Consider the following 17704-nt stretch of genomic DNA (forward strand, 5'->3'; position numbering starts at 1 on the left):
GTAAAACTATTCATTTAAAGTAGCTCCTGCTCAGCCCATCTTCACAGATAAACATAAATAAATCACACCACTTTTCCATGAATTATGCATTAAACACACATCTGTAAAACTTCCCCGTCAATGGTAGGACTTTGAACATATGGGGTTTTAATTGGACACTAAATCAATTTTCAAATCTCTGTTGATGGAATTAAAAAAATATTCCTAGCTTTATTTAAACTGTCTGTCCTTGTTACGTAAGAAAAATAGGGCTGGGCATGGTGGCTCAAGCCTGTAATCCCAGCACTTTGGGAGGCCGAGGCAGGCAGATCACCTGAGGTCAGGGGTTCAAGACCAGCCTGACCAAACTGGCAAAACTCTGTTTCTACTAAAAATACAAAAATTAGCTGAGCGTGGCGGTGGGCACCTGTAGTCCCAGCTACTCAGGAGGCTGAGGCAGGAGAATTTCTTGAGCCCATCCCGGGAGGTGGAGGTTGCAGTGAGCTGAGATCATGCCATTGCACTCCAGGCTGGGCAACAGACTGAAACTGTCTCAGAAAAAAAAAAAAAAAAAAAAAAAAAAAAAAATGCTTCCTCAGACCCCTGCAATTTGGATACCTGCTGCTTTTGCTCACTTTCCATAATTCAAATCCCAGCCCAAGTACTTATGGAGAGATTAAAACTGTTCTCGTGAGCTGAGCAGCAGAATGTCCACATGGCATCAGAAAGTAAAAGGTGAAAAATGATCGGGTTACTGAGGAAATATGCACGTGTGGGCATTCACCACAGGCACCCTCTGTGTTAAGGCTCCTTGTATGTTTTAGCACCATAACCCTTTCCTGGGGATGCCCGAGAGGCAGGGAGCATTACAGGAAATCACATAGCTGGTGACAGGCTGAGCTATGTCTTGCAGCACCGTCAAACCAGGGGCCTTTTTGCTGCCTCCCCATGTGTTATCCTGTCACTGCATTTCCTCTTCTGACCTCATAGCTGCTCCCAGGTGGCCTTGAGGACTTCTCTGCACTAATAGGTGGAGTCTTCCATTTGAGTGATTGACAGGCATTCACAGAAGAACCAGCCCTGGAACGGCCCTCATGTTTATTTCCTCATTATTTTGATTCCGAGCTGTTGCAAATTGAGGACTCAGCAGAATGAGGATTAGGCAATTTTCTTTCCTCCTGTAATGTACTTTCTCCAAATTGCTTCTTTTGAGACAATTATTTGAGGCCTTTGAATTGCTTCTGTGGGCAGGCTGAGGGAGTCAGACAGCACATCTTCATTTTCACAGGTCTTAGGGCTTTCTCCATACAAACACAGAAAGGGAAGGCAAGGAGAAAAGGAACACCACTCCTTGGACCACAGCAAGGGTCCCCCCATGCACATCTTCTAAGAAACATGCATCAAGCTCCTCTGTACTCATTCATATGACACCCTTACCCTCTGAAATGAGCACTATCATTTCCTTTTCTCACTTAAGGAAACTGAGGCTCACAGAGGTGAAATAAAATTTCAGGTAACAGAGCAAGGGCTCACATCTCTCCATCCTTCACTGATGTCTCCTTCCTTTGAACTCTCAGAGTATAAATTGCCTGTCTTTTCATTTGGCACTTGCTAAAAAATGTAACCTTCTCTTTTATTTAACTGCATAGGAGGGGCAGCAGAACATAGAGAAGAAAACAATAAGCTCTAGAATTGGGGAGATGTAGGTTTGAATTCTGGTTCCACCTCCTGTTAGCTGGGAGAATCTATTAGTTATTTAGCCTCTGAGCTTGTTTCTTTTAGTTGGGGCTCAGAAACCAATACCCGCAAATACTGCGCTTTGACGTGCCGAACTAAAGAAGTAGCCTCACGGTCTCTCTGACTTTCCCTCGTCCCAACTCTCCATCCTCTGTCTCTCCCAAAGCACAGGATAAAGTTGTTCTCTGAAGTTCTCTTATCTACCTAGAAACAAGACCTGCCGAAAACACAACTGTCTTCCCCAGGTTTTCACAGTCTTAACTCATATTGCAGAAGGAAAGATGGAAGTCTGTTAATACACCTGCACAGACTTTCGTCACCAGCCATTGGCTGCGCTGTGGGCCCAAGAGACTTTGTCTGAGGCCGTTGTGTGTTCTCCAACTCCATTCATTTCCCCCTAAACATCATTTACTGTCCCTCAAATTGCCACACTTCCCCCATCTCCTCTTTCCCTATGAAGAGTATATACACGTCTGTGCCCCACTGGGTTATTCGGTAATCATTCTCCTGCAATTTTCCCGTACTATGCATCTTAAAATACAATTCTGCGTACCTTTTCTTCTGTTAATCTGCCTTTGGTCTGTTGATTTTCAGTGAACCATCAGAGAGTAAAGGGGAAGTTTTCCTCTGCCCCCTACACTTTTCTGTAAAATGGGGAAAAAAAGAGTACTTATTTCATGGAGTTCTTTTGGGGAGGATATATTTAAAGTAGTTAGAGCAGTTCCTGCACATTGTCAGTGCCTAATAGAGCTTAGCCTGCCTTGTTTGTGTTGGCTTGAATTCCTACTTTGATATTTTTCAACAGTACCCTGAGATGCACTACAGAATCTTTCTGAGGCTTGATTTCCCCAACTCTAAAAAGTGCGCTTATATTACCTACATCATAGGGCCGTGGTGAGGATTAGCAAGACAGTAACTGGGAAGTGTTTAGCACGGAGCCTAGTGCTTAGTGATTATTTAATACTGCTGTTATTGCGAATACTCAGCACTGTGCTGGGGAGGTGTACTTAGGAAACTAGCATGTATTAAGGACCGACTTTTTATTCATATTTTATCTAATCCTCACAGCAACCCAAGAGGGAAATGCTATGATTATGCCCTGTGTGTTTACAGTTGATGATCTGAGGCTCAAAGAAATGAGGTAACTAATGCAAATGCATCACTAGGAAATGATGGAGCCCAGTTTGTCCCGAGGTCTATCTGACTCTAAAGACCTTGGTCCCTGCACCTCAACACAAGGACAGGGCTTTCACAACTGGGTGAGGAAGGAGAGGAGGGAAGGGAAGCAGGGAGCCCAGAAGAGCTGCAGACGAGTCAAGCAGAGGCAGCTCCTGTAGCTACACCCTCGTGTCAGCAAGGAGGACCTCAACTGCTCTGGGAAACTGCCTGATCTATGATATTTAAAATGCTTTCTTCATTTTGGGAGGCTGAGGCTAGAGGATCACCTGAGTCCAGGAGTTCAAGACCAGCTTGGGCAACATAGGGAGACCCCCCCCATCTCTACAAACGAAATTAAAAAATTAGCCAGGCATGATGGCACGTGCCTGTAGGCCCACCTATTCAGGAAGCTGAAGAGGGAGGATCACTTAAGGTGGGTAGGTGGACGCTGCAGTGAGCTATGATTTTGCCGCTTCACTCCAGTCTGGGCAACAGAGCGAGACCCTGTCTCTAAAAAAGTAATAAAATAGCCTGTAATCCCAGCAATTTGGGAGTCCAAGGTGGGCAGATCACAAGGTCAGGAGTTCAAGACCAACCTGGCCAATATGGCGAAACTGTCTCTACTAAAAATACCAAAAAATTAGCTGGGCATGGTGGCACATGCCTGTAATCCCAGGTACTTGGGAGGCTGAGGCAGGAGAATTGCTTGAACCCGGGAGGTGTAGGTTGCAGTGAGCGGAGATCGCACCATGGCACTCCAGAAAAAAAAAAAAAAAAGCTTTCTTTCTTTTAGAGTCTATCAAGATTTTTTGCAATTTCTTGACCTTTGGTGGGGTCTACAGACTCTTAGGAGCATAGCATGTAGAGGAAGTACCTGGCTTCCAAGGCTCAGCTGGAATCAGGAAGAAGGTGGTCGTTGGTGGGCTGGCCCCTGTGGAGATGTCTTTCTTCAGTGAGCACCTGCCCAATCCCCTTCCTCATTCCCTTCACACACCTGGCTTTCTGGTCACCTTTCCCTGCATGTTGGTCCAGCTTGTCCTGTCTTTCCAACATTTGAATATGAAGAGCAGGGACAAGTGAAGGGTTGAGTTCACGGCTTTGTGTGCTTTCTTTACAGTCTCTCTGTAAATGAATCCATTCAGAGAGTTCTGGCAACACTGTGAGCTGTCTTTGAAGTTCCCTGGCTCAAAAGGTCTAATCACTGTCTCACTATGTCTACGCACTATGCACTTGGTTATGTAGGGGAAAAGGGCTTAATGAAACACATGGGACCTCTTCTTCATACCAGGTCTTTGGTTAGCATATTTAATCCTCACAGCAACACTATGGAAGGAGGGCTTTATAATCCCCAGTTAACAGTAAGGCAGTTGGATTTTGGAGAAGCAAAGTGACGTGTCCTAGGTCACACAGCTGGTAAAGGAAAGATGCATGACTAGAACCTAGGTATATGTGATTCCTGACCCTGTGCCCTGGCTACCGTGCCAACCTGGGAAATTATGGGGCTTTGAGATGAAAATAATTGACCAGACAGTCAGCCAAAAGAACATGGGGGTAGATGTCACAGCTGTCATGACCAGTGGCCTCTGGTGAATAGCATTATACAAATGTAGAAATGGTTTGCTCTGAGGCTGAGATGAGTCAAGATCTGGAGAAACAGTCTTGATCTACAGTGGTCAGTTGCCTGTGCTGGGTACTACTGAGGACAGCTGCCCAGGAATGGATGCACTGAGTGGTGCAAAATCCGAGGATACGGGACACCAGGGGAATCCAGCTTTCGGAGCCTGCACTTTCACAAAGGAGTGGCCACGTGCTCCCAGCCCACTTACCAGGCTGTGTCATGCTGAAGTATAAGCAGCTCCGGAAATACCCCATTGTGTCTGTCTCCACTGGGCCTTGGCAGAAGCTGGTCTTCCTTGCTGGAGGACGCCTCTCTGCCTGGCTGATTCTCATTCACCCAAGACGAAGGCTGGAGATATTTAGTATCTCCTTTGATTGGTAACTGGTTCTAGAACCTGTGATTAAGGAACAGGTAGGGGAAGGGGTAGAGATTCACTGCTTTCCTGAGAGTTCTATAAATCCTGAGTAACTTGGGATCTGATGTAGGAGGCAAACATTGTTGAGACTCAGAGTTGGGAGACGAAAGTATGGAAGTAGCTGGGGCAGCTGGGGGCTTAGGTGGCTCCACTGGAGGGGATTGTATATTATCATGTGTTTTAAGAATAAGACAAAATTTTGAATTGTATCTTAAAGATACAAATCTCAATCTCTGCTCTTGCTATTGATTTGAATTTAAAAAAATAGGATGTTGGGTTTTGGTCAGAGGATTGAGGCTGCATAGGGAAACATTTTGAGATAATACTTCTCTGTGGGCCAGAGGTCCTCCATGAAACTTTTGTAGAGGTTCCCATAGTGCTGTGGGTAAGTAGACTCCGAGGTCAGAAGACTTGGGCTGGAATCCCTGCTTCTCTACTCACCAGCCATAAGTCCTTGGACCAGATACTTAGCTGTTCTGGACCTCTGACCTCTTCTCTAAAATGGGCATATTGATGCCTACCTTGTGGGATCATTACAGGAAAGAATAGAAGGCATGTTAAATGCTTAGCTTAGCGCCTAGCATTCGGTAATGTGATCATTAAATGTCAGCTTTTGTTATTTTTAATAATTTTAAAAGCTCAGGTTTTGGAATCAACACAGATACATGTTTCAAAAAAGCATTGTCATTTGCCTGACAATGGAAGGGCAAATTAATTAAACACTCTGAGCCTCAGTCTTTCTCCTTGCAAAATAATAACAGCAACAATGAGGAGGACAACAACCACATAAAGCATCAGGCTCTTGTAAATTTCAATGAAAGGTAAGGCCTGTGAAGTGATTAGAAGACTGGTAAACATTCAATACATAACTTGTGTTATTTTTTTCTTATTCTCTTGGTCTTACTGGTGAAGGGCCATTGTCTGCTTCTGTGAAAGTACAGAGAGTCCAGTAAATCTTTAGAAAATATGCAAGCTTGACTGGTCTGCGTTCTCAACACTGTCTGAAGAACCTGGCTGAGTCCTACTCACCCAAGACAAAGGCTGGAGATATTTGGTATCTTCCTTTGATTGGTAACTGGTTCCGGAACCTGTGATTGAGTAATAGGTAGAGAAAGGGGGAGTGATTCACTGCTTTCCTGAGAGTCCTATAAATCCTGAGTAACTTGGGATCTGATGTGGGATGCTGAGAGGAGGAGGCAAGCATCGTTGAGACTCAGAATTGGGAGGTGGAAGTATGGAAACAGCTGGGGCTTTTAGGGGGTTAGATAGCTCTATCAGACGGTACTGTGAGACCTGGGCCCTGAGGGGTTATGATGGCAGCAACCAAGACAACGTCTGTAAAATACAGAGCATGATCCATTTGCAGCAGGCACCTTAGCAGGGGTCCAGGGGAGCTGGGAGCGGGATCATGGTTCTGAGTGCACAAAAGGGAAGGCTGATTAGAGGAAGTTCTGCCCATCTTCCTGCTATTTCCCAGACATTCCAGGACCAAGAGTCACTTTTATTTTTATTTATTTATTTATTTATTTATTTATTTATTTTGAAGCAGAATCTCGCTCTGTTGCGCAGGCTGGAGTGCAGTGGTGCAGTCTCGGCTCACTAAAACCTTTGCCTCCCAAGTTCAAGCGATTCTGCTGCCTCAGCTACCAGAGTAGAGTAGCTGGGATCACAGGGGTGCACTCCACACCCAGCTAATTTTTGTATTTTTAGTAGAGAAGGGGTTTCATCATTTTGGCCAGGCTGGTCTCGAACTCCTGACCTCTGGTGATCTGCCCCCCTTGGCCTCCCAAAGTAGTGTGAGATTACAGGCATGAGTCACCATGCTCAGCCAAGAGTCACTTTTAAAGGAAAGAAAAATCCTATTGGAGTAATGGAGAGTCTCATCAGGAAGAACAGAGCTTCAGTATAAATATAAACTGAGTTTCTATTGAGTTCCCTGTCATCTGTTTATGGGTGAGGGCACATGATGGGGTGAGGTTTATTTTATCTTTAAGGGGCGTGGACCCAACAGACCTGCTCTAATGCAATTATTTTTGAAATACCCTTGAGAATTTGATATTTACAGCTGAACGTCTGAAATGAGCCAAGGATATTGATAAGACTGCGTGTGTATGTGTGTTGTGTAAACTAAGTTATTTTCAATTCCTGCTCCCTCGAGCCTCTCCTTTCTTGGCAGGAGCCCTTGGAGGCCACTTGGCAGATGGCAGCTGGCCCATAGCTGCAAAGATCTGTCAGTCATGAGGCACCTCAGGGCTGGTATGTTTCACCAGGGCCCTTCTACCATCTCTGGGTGATTGGGTCCAGGAAGCTCCAGAGAAAAATTTAAAAATAAAAAACAGACTCAGGCATACTGTAGGTTCTTTATCTGAAATGTTTTCAGAAGCTGCTTAGGTGGCTTCTAGCTCAAATGGCAATAACAGTGATAATAATTGTTAGAGGACAGTGATTTTTCCCCTTTTCGTAACAGTGCCACCCCAAAATAGCAGGAAGTTCAAATACCTTGGAACTGAGTTTATTAGAGCCAAATGCATGCATTAAGGTCTGTCCCACATGAGTCTGGGAAGAATGGAAGGAAAGCCAAATTGAATCCTGCTAGGTTCAAGGGAGTAGAGCAGAACATTTCATAAACAAAACAAAATCTCACAGAATGGGATGCTCATAAGAGGGAACTGAAATCTCCAGAGGGCAGTGACTTTATAACAACAGTGGTGATGATTTACTTGTTTGTTCACTCAGTACACATTCATTGAATACCTGCTTTGTGCCAGGCTCCGTTCTTGGCACTGGGATTACAAGCGTGTCCTGACCTTCAAGTTCTATCAGGAGAGAGTCTTTGAACATGATTTCACTCATACAGGTAATTACAAGGCAAAATCCATCGGTGCTCTGAGATTGACAAAGGGAAGCAAGTCTAGGTAGGAGGTTGAAGGAAATGACAGTGAAGATGAAGTTTGAAAGATGAGTATGAGCCCTGTGGGTGGGTTGGGGAGATGGGGCTAAAGGAACATTCCAGACAGAGGAAAGAGCATGTGGAAAGACCTTGCGATGGAAGAATCTGGCTCACAGAGGAGACAGATATGCGTGGTCAAAGCAAGAGGGAAGACAAAGATCCTAGGGTGAAGCTGGAGGGGGAGAAGGAGACAATCAGGCTGCCCCTGAGGGGCATGTTGTAGATTTTGAACTTGATTTTACAAACAAAGAAAAGGTATGAAATAGGTGGGTGCAGTGGTTCATGCCTGTAATCCCAACACTTTGGAATGCTGAAGTGGGAGGACTGCTTGAAGCCAGGAGTTGAATACCAAGCCTGGGCAACGTAGTGATACTCCCATCTCTACAAAAAAAAAAAAAAAAAAATAGCTGGGCATGGTGGTGCACACCTCTTTCCAGCTACTTGGGAGGCTGACTTGGAAGGATCTCTTGAGCCCAGGAGGCCGAGGCTGCAGTGAGCCATGATTACCCCACTGCACTCCAGCCTGGGTGACAGAATAATACCGTCTCAAAAAAAAAAAAAAATCATGAAAGGTCTTTTAAAAATGGAGAGTTAACTAAAGGGGCCAATAGTGGAAGTTAGGAAACAACAATAATGGTCCTGGTGACATGGGAGACAATCTCATGAGCTGAGGGGGTGATGTACAGAAGTAGACATGCTCAAGAAATATATTTAAAAATTTGTATAAATTTATGGGGTACCAGTGTAATCTTGTTATATGCCTAGATTATGCAGTGGTGAAGTCAGGGCTTTGAGAGTATCAAAAACATTTATAAGGTAAAATCCATAGGAATTTGTGAGTGAGAAAATGTTCGGGAACAAGAGAAAGGGAGTGTTGGACATAATTGCCAGGTTTATTGTGAGATGATGATGGAAGTCAGGGTTTCATTTCCTAAGACAGAAGATACAGGAAGGGAGGGGGCAGATTTGGAAGGGGAGGGCAAGAGTCCAGCTTTTGTCAGATTGAGTTTGAAGCTTCTGAGAGACACCCAAATGTAGATTCCAGGAGAGGAGTTTTTTCCAAAACATGGAGAAGTCATGTTCAAAATATCTTGACTGAAAATGCCTATGAGAACTCATCAAAATATAGCATTTTAGAGGGAATTGTTGACATCATCTGAAGGAAAGCACAGAGTACTAGGGAAGGGTACCAGGGTTGGGGGTGGAAGAAAGATGGATTGAGGGAAACTGAGAGGGAGCACCCAGAGAAGTAAGAGAAAACCAAGAAATGAGTGTCATGGAAGCCAAGAGTAAAGTGTGCTAAAAATAGCAATAGCAGTGATTGTCATAGTAATAGTAGAAATAATAGTAATAATGGCATTAGTAGCAGTATTAGAATAGCAGTAGTAGTAGAAGAGGAGCAAGAAGAAACAGTGGTAGTAGGAGTAACAGCAGCAATAGTAGTTGTAGACATAGTGGTAGTCATAACAGCAACAGCAGTAGTGGTAGCAGTAACAGCATCATCAGCAGCAGAAGTAACAGTGGAAGTAGTAGTAGCAATGGCAGTAATAATGTCAGTAGCTGCAGCAGCAGCAGGGGTAGGAGTAGTAAATGCTCGGAGTTATTACCTGTTTGGTGTTCTTTGGAACATAGCAGTCTGTGTTGTTTTTTGAGCAGATTGAGTCACATGACCACTCCATGCAACAGGAAGTGTAAGTTGCATTGTTCCCACTTTACAGATGAGGAAATGAAGAAATAGAAATGTTAAGTAGTCTTACTGAGAGAGAAGCTAGTTAGCAACAGGACTGGAGATAGAATTCTGGTCTCTTGAGTCCTCATTAAATATCATGTTCACCATTTAGATTTACGGCATAGCATTTCAGAAGTTCCATGGTGTTTCCTACTGGAATGTAACTTCTGCAGGGCAGGGCTTTTGTCTATTCTGTGCACTGAGGGATCCTCAGTGCTTTGAGTGGTGCCTGGTGCATAGGAGGACTCACAGATTATAGGGACTCACAGTGAACACTAACATTGGAAATGAATGAATGAATGAATGAATGAATGAAAGAACAAATCTTCCTCCCTAACTTGGGTATAACTTCAGGAATGTTTTATTGTTTTAATGGGTCTCACACCCCTGCCCAACCTTTCTCTTCCTGTGCCTGCAAACTTTATGTTGCAAATCTGTTTGGAAATATTTAAAAAAATTAATCTAATAAAATAAAAAGATCTTGGCATTTTTCATATGTTCATATCATTAAAAGTCCACATCACAAGTTCCTGCTTTCAGAATCAATATTCAAGAAGTAATTTAAATCTAGCTTCCTCCCCTTCCCCGATCATTCACATTCATTTGTATTAAAGGTCAACGTGGAAGTAACTTTTTTTCCTAGACCAGCCTGCCTGGAGAGAAGAGCTTTGAAATCATGCTGTGCCAAGGAGGGGCCAGCTATAGCTCCATGAATGATTCACTATGCTCTTTAGGAATATAATATCCTGCATCCCCTCCTGTATTTATGAATGTTTAGGTATAGCAAAAAGGCAGGATCATGTAATAAAAAGAGAACAGACTTGAGAGTCAGATAGATGTGAGTTGAAAACTCCATGTTCAGACCTTGGACAAGTCATCTTCTCTGGGTCTCAATTTCCCTAATCTTTTTTTTTTTTTTTTTGAGACAGTGTCTCGCTCTGTCACCCAGGCTGGAGTGCGGTGGTGCAATCTCAGCTCACTGCGAGCTCCGCCTCCCGGGTTCACGCCATTCTCCTGCCTCAGCCTCCCGAGTAGCTGGGATTACAGTTGCCCACCACCACACCCGGCTAATTTTTTGTATTTTTAGTAGAGACGGGGTTTCACCGTGTTAGCCAGGATGGTCTCGATCTCCTGACCTCGTGATCCACCCGCCTTGGCCTCCCAAAATTCTGGGATTACAGGAGTGAGTCGCCGAGCCCGACCAATTTCCCTAATCTTTAAGCAGAGATGGTAACTAGTACTCACATCTCAGGCATGTGGCTGGATTTACACAGGATAACTTAAAACCTCAAAGCTCAAATGCCAGGAGTATATTAGGTAATTCAGTCTATGTAAGTTTCCTTTCTCCATATCTTGCAGAACCATTTACATAATGGAGGTGAAGCACCTTAGCAAGCTGTGCAGTGTTGTATCCTGTGGGGAGGTGCCTCTCTGTTTTTCTTCTCCAGGTGCTTCTTTACAAAATTCTGGGTTCCAACCATGTGGAACTACTGAGACTCCCAAATGCATTATGTTCCCCACATTCCATCTGAGTGTCACATTCTCTCCATTGTTTAAGAGCCAGCTTAAGTGCATTCCTTCAATAATCTTCCTCTATATAGTATTCCCCCTTCCATCACGTTGGTTCCACTTTCTTCTTTGAGCTCTCCACTAAAACCACACACCACCTTCATTATTCCTTATCACTTAATAACACATATATTTGCTTATATTCCTTCCTCTCCAACAAGAGTGAGTTCACCCAGGACAGGAACTTTGATTTATCAGGGATCTCCAGTGCTTAGCATATAATTGGAATTCTAGAATTATGTCTTGAGTCAATAAATGTGATTATTATTACTATTATTATCATAATAAGAATTTTCTCTAAACCCAAGAAAAAAGAAAGCAATATCTCAGTCAAATCAATACAAAAGAAGCCTGAGTGTTATCATAAAATCCTTTGGAGAGTGGACCAGTCCTTGACCATATCCTAAGAACAGTGGCATTAAATGTAGCTATTACTTTGCCTTCTTCTGTTAAAATTACTTATTACTATTTTGCCTATCCATATTCTCTCTGTAGACACCCAGCATTCTTAAGTGAACCAATAGGGTTTATATGGACCCCTATGATCAACAAAATAGTCACACAGAGATAATTTTTTTTTAAAAAGTCATAGGTTGACTGCAAAACCTAGTAAGGTGGATAATTCCACATCATAACTTTATGCCCAGTGCACTCAGAGAAATTAATCATTCCATCTTGGTCCAGCACAGTCTGGCTTTCATGTCCATCATTTCAGTAGAAGCACTCCCACCAAGCCACCAATGCCTTCCTTGTTGAAAAGAGCATGGGTACTGTCATTCTCCTTCTTTTTTTAAAAAAAAATTATTTCAGTAGTTTTTGGGGAACAGGTGGTTTTTGGTTATATGGAAAAGTTCTTTAGTGGTGATTTCTGAGATTTTGGTTCACCTCTCACCCAAGCAGTGTACACTATGTCCAGTGTGTAGTCTTTTATTCCCCACCGTACTCCCTGCCTTCCCCCTGAGTCCCCAAAGTCCATCGTATCATTCTTACGCCTTTGCATCCTCATAGTTTAGCTCTCACTTATGAGAACGTATGATACTTGATTTTCCATTCCTGAATTGCTTCACTTAGAATAACAATCACCAACTTCATCCAAGATACTGCAAGTGCCATTATTTTGTTTATTTTTATGGTTGAGTAGTATTCCATGGTGTATATATACCACTTTTTTTTTTTTATCCATTCATTGGTTGATGTGCATTTAGGTTGGTTTCACATTTTTGCAATTGCAAATCGTGCTGCTATAAACATGCGTGTGCAAGTGTCTTTTTTCATATGACTTATTTTCTTTTGGGTAGATACCCAGTAGTGGGATTGCTGGATTAAATGGTAGTCCTTCCTCTTTGCAGAATTTTCCAGATTTGACCATTCTTTCCTTCCTGAAAAACTCCCCATCATCTTGACTTCTGTATAGCAGTAAATTAGAGTGATTGAGGCCATTTGATATGGAGTCAGAAAGTCTGAGAGCAACGCCTTGCACCCCTCCTACTGAGTGTGCAATCCTGAGCAAATTACTCCAGCAGTGTAAGTCTCAGTTTCTCCAACTGTAAGGAGAAGACAGGAGTTATACCCACTTCAAATAATATAAAAATAATCTTTGCAAGTCTCATTGCATAGTGACCATTGCAAAGTGCCATTATCAGCACATTCTCCTGGTGTTTGACTGACAGGCTTATGTTTCTCAGCCTGTTTTCCTGGCTTCCACTCTTCTGCTCTTTACTTAAAAACTGTTTCTTGGCCAGGTGTGGTGACTTTTGCCTGTAATCTTAGCACTTTGAGAGGCGGAGGTGGGAGAATTGCTTGAGAACAGGAGTTCGAGACCAGCCTAGGCAACATAGAGAGGCCTCATCTCTACTAAAAATCACAAAAATTAGCCAGGTGTGGTGGCATGCACCTCTGGTGCCAGCTACTCAGGAGGCTAAGGTGGGAGGATTGCTTGAGCCTGGGAGGTCAAGGCTGCAGTAAGCCATAATTGTGCCACTGCACTCCAGCCTGGGTGACAGAGCAAGACCTTGTCTCAAAAACACAAAAGACTGTGTTTCTCCAGGGCTCTTTCATAGGCCCTCTTTCATTTTCGAGCTATGCATTCTGACTAGGAAGACTCCATAGCCTCAGGTATTATTTTTCAGCTGGAGATTTTCCTCCTTTTGTACCTCCAGCCTCAGTTTTTCTTTTGAGTGCCGCACTCAAATGATGCCGTATCTCCTCTGGGTTATCTCCCAGGGAACTCAGACTCAATCTGCCTCACGTTGAGTGCACAGCCTTCTCCTGAAACCCAGACTTCATTTGGCATCCACTATCTCGTGATCCATTAGGTGCTCAAGCCAGAGTCTTCCTCACCCTCCCAGCCAGTTATTCATTGTGTCCTGCTGTTTTAAACTATCCACTTCATCTGTTGCCACTGCATCCCCATCCTTCTGGTTGAGATGTCTCCAATAGCCTCCTAATTGGTCTCCCTGCTGCCATGTTTGCTCACCCCCACTTCATCACCCAGCGGGAGTGATGCTTTCACAGTGATGGTCAGACCATGCAACTCCCCTGCCTAAACCACTGCAATAAATTCCCCTTATTCTGAGAATAAAATCTCAATTCCTTCCTTTGGTGCAGTGGATGTTGTGGTGTGCTGCCCTGACCTTCCTACAAGACTAAGACATTTATTTCCCCAGTGCCTGGGAGTGTAGATGAAGCCGTCCCTGTGAACTTTATAAAATTAATCAGGGAAGAAAGAAAGGGAGAAACATAGTAGACGAAGTTTGCAGCACACTCAGCTTTAATCATGAGGTTAGTTTGCCCTCTGACCTGCTTCCTCATAGTTCGGTGCTTATTGTCCTGGAATCATGTAGACCCTGTTAGAAGATTATAGTTCTCCTTAACTACTCTACAGGTAACAACTTGAACATTATAAAATGTTATGTTTTCCCTTTGAGATATTCTTTCAGGTCCTACATACCAGTGAAACTACTGTTGTCAGCTGGTCTGGAGGACCCCATGAGAAGCTGATTCACCAAGGAATGAAGTTGCCATGTCCTGATGATTTGCTTCTATTTGCCTCAACCAATCAATGACCCCAAATTTCCAGCCCCTCAGCCTCCATAATCCCCTTAAAACCTCCAGCCCAGAATTCCTTGGGGAGATGGATTTGAGAGTCTCCTTCCATCTCCTTGCTTGGCACCCTGTGATCATTAAACTCTTTCTCTGCTGCAAACCCTGCTGTCTCAGTGCATTGGTCTGTTACTATGCAGCAGGCATATATACCTGTTGGTCCGTTGACTGCTGATAACTCATAGCTGACTGCCTCCCTAGAAAGAGTGTTGCCCCATCCAAGGTCATGTCTGTTCATTCTATGCAACAACTGGTCAGGGTTGAGGCACACAAGCCTGCCTCCCTTGCTTCAATTTGGAACATCTTTGAGGGGCCACCCCAGCTCCAGTGCCCCCACATAAGATCACCTGCAGCTTCTATTGTCACTGCAGTTTTCTCTACTTCCTCCCTTTGTCCAGCTTGCTTCCTTCCCATCCTTATATCTGTTGTTCTCAAAACCACTCCCCAACAAAATCCCTGCATGTGAATCTCTGCTCAGAATCTTTTCCCCTGGGAGCCTGACTTGCAACATAAGTCTTACAAGGTTCTCCATGACCTGGCTCCAGCTCAATGCCCAGTACAAAGTGGATGCTCAGTGAGTACCTTGGATTGATTGGCTGGTTGGCTGGTTGCTTGGTTGGTTGGGGTAAAATGCATAGAACATGAGAAGTCAGGTGAAGAATATCTCTTTCACGTGGTCAGCACTGGGCATTTGTTCAGGGGGCTTCAGGGACATGATCAGAGGACATCCAGGGTAGCAAATGGGCAATGCAGACCCCAGGCAGCTGCTGGTATCAGTAATGAAGGGTATCTGTAATCCAGGTAGCACAGGGGTGAGTAGAAAGGCCCTGCCAGTGACCTACTTTTATCGTTAATGCTTTTCTATTAGCAGAGCATTTACCTCTGAATCGATTTTCGTGTATTCTCTCTCTGCCAAACCAGGAACAAAAAGAAAAGGCAAAATTTCCGAATGTCTTTCCTCTTGCAACTGATGTAGCTGTGGCTGAATTTCACCTTTTTAAATGATTTCCTGTGGAAACAGCAAGGGAAGATTTCTGGCAGGATTTATTATGCAATTTGGTTCTAACCTGATCCCGTCAAGCAAAGAGAAATGGTAAAAAGCAAACAGAACCCCAAGGTTTGCTCACAGGCTTGGGGCCTGCTATGCTCTACCTTGTCTCTAGGCCTTTGAGTATGCTATAAAGTTCACCTATATTACCCACCCCTGCCTTATTGATGTGCATAGCTCCTGCTTGTAATTTGAGATTCATCTCAGACATGACCTTGTATAGGATGTCTTCCCCGACTCTCCTCTTCCTTCCCTACTGACTACACCAAATTGTTCTGTAACTTCTTTCTCTTTTCACATTGGGAACTAAGAAGCTCAGTGCTCAATTTACAGGCTACGAGTAACCTGTTAAACATGTATGTTGTGAACACTAATTTTTTGACTTCCTCTTATTTTGCTTACACTTATTTTTCTTTTCCTTAATTTCCTTATTAGCATAAATTTGCGATCCTGTACTGACTTCATTGTTTTTCAAACAAGAAAGAAAAAACATTAGAAAGTCAAGCTTTAAAAAATGACCACGATGTATTATAATTGACCACCTACTTATCTATTTTCCCCATTGCTTTGTGAGTTTATAAGGAGAAGACAGTAATATCTTTTCATCCATCTAACTCAAATGCCTGGCACTTAGTAGGTTCTCAGAAATATTTACTGAGTGAATGGAGCAGACCTAAGGGGAGATGAGGTGAGAATGGTGATTTTGGGAGTTTTTACTTTGAACCGATTACAGTATATAAGACAAAGAAGATAGAAGAACTCAAATATTTTCTACATTTCTATGCTTAAAAGATCATGGATGATTTCTTAACCAGAGACACTGAGAAAGAAAGAAGGAGCAAGACAACTAGAGGGAAATTGTCTCATTTGGGCATCGGCCCCTCAGAATTAACAGTGAATAGGCCATTTATTGAATTGGTGGGGCCTTGTCTAAATTTCTAAAATACATAAAATACTGAACATGATCCAGTAACTTTTTTTTTTTAGGATTAGAATACACACTTTGTGAGGCCGAGGCGGAGGCTGAGGCAGGAGAATCACTTGAGCCCAGGAGTTTGAGACTAGCCTGGGCAATATAGCAAGACCCTACCTCTACCAAAAAGAAATTAACTGGTCATAGTGGCATGTGCCTGTTGTCCCAGCTACTTGGGAGGCTGAGGTGGGAGGATCAATTGAACATAGGAGGTTGAGGCTGCAGTGAGCTGTGATCACACCATTGCACTCTTGCCTGGGCAACAGGGCGAGACCTTGTCTCAAAAAAGAAAATCAGGGTGAATTTTTATCTTTCTCATAAAGTAATAATTATTTCTGTTTATTTAGCAGAACTGTATAATGCTGTGATATTTAGATTCCTGACATTATCACAGGTAATACGAAAAATATCCCTGGGAGGAGGGTTTCATAATCCTCATTTTACAGAGGAAACATTTGAAACTCAGAGAAGTGAGGTATTTTGCTTCAAGCAATTCATCTGAGGGTGAACCAGAATTTGAATCCTTGTCAGCTGATCCCCAAACCCACTCTCTGTATTTTTTTTTCCTGAAGTTTTCTTTACAGAATGCTCTTATACTTCTGGTTGTTTTCTCTTAATTTTATTACAGGGAGGGTTCCAGAATCAGGGATATCCCCAAGGAGTAGCAGGGAAGGGATGGATTTAGAGTAGGGGTCCTCAATGGGGCAAGTTTGTCTCCACAGGACATTTGTCAATATCTGGAGATACTTTTGATGGCCAGAACTGGTGTGTAGCGGGGGCAGGGGCAGTGTATGCACTACTGGTATTTAGTGAGTGGAAGTAAAAAAATGCTCCTGAACATCTTACAACACACAGGACAGTCCCCACAATAACAAGTTCTCTGGCCCCATGTCAACAGTGCTGAGGTTGAGTGCTGAACTCTGACCTAGAGATATTTCTTCCTTTCCTGACCCAGGAGCAGCCTCTCCTCTGCTGTCCTGACCTGTGTTTGTAGAGAAAATTGGACAAAGCCTAGGGGAACTGCCTCTACTTTCTAGCTGTCTAGCTCACGTACTTTCTATTTCTGCTTCCTGAGAGAAGTCAGTGAAGATGGTGACAAAGATGAGTGAAAACATAGAGAAGTTTGTCTGAGGAAATGCAGGATTCACTGGGAGTTTTTTCAAACTATCCCATTACTAACCCATTTCTTCCTGTTATCTCAAAATGGAGGGAAAGATATAAACCACATTTATTGGTATGGACTCGGTTGCATTTGAGTTGGGAAGAGATCATTTTTCATGTGTAGCTCTTGGGGAAAAGCCTGGCTTGGAATTCCTGCCAACTTGGAGATATATGGACAAAATTACTAAGAAATAAAATGGGACAGTCCATAATTAATCATTGTGTAAGGGCTGGAAAGGTTAACTTTGCCTGATATTCTTCAATT

At 43.3% G+C, this 17704-nt stretch overlaps 1 protein-coding gene across 1 annotated transcript; it reads right to left on the reverse strand.

Annotated features, from left to right (window-relative positions):
• Window positions 1-5777: 5777 nt before the first annotated feature.
• Window positions 5778-15231, reverse strand: LOC130540872 (uncharacterized). The gene is made up of 5 exons (XM_057299972.1): window positions 15138-15231; window positions 9465-9567; window positions 7662-7793; window positions 5937-5995; window positions 5778-5834 (listed from the first exon to the last, which is right to left on the reverse strand). The coding sequence occupies exons 2-5, from the start codon at window positions 9534-9536 to the stop codon at window positions 5783-5785; spliced, it is 315 nt and encodes a 104-aa protein (XP_057155955.1). The 5' UTR covers window positions 9537-9567; window positions 15138-15231; the 3' UTR covers window positions 5778-5782.
• Window positions 15232-17704: the final 2473 nt, after the last annotated feature.

Source organism: Pan paniscus, chromosome 18, assembly GCF_029289425.2.
Source record: "Pan paniscus chromosome 18, NHGRI_mPanPan1-v2.0_pri, whole genome shotgun sequence".
Lineage (NCBI taxonomy): Eukaryota > Metazoa > Chordata > Mammalia > Primates > Hominidae > Pan > Pan paniscus.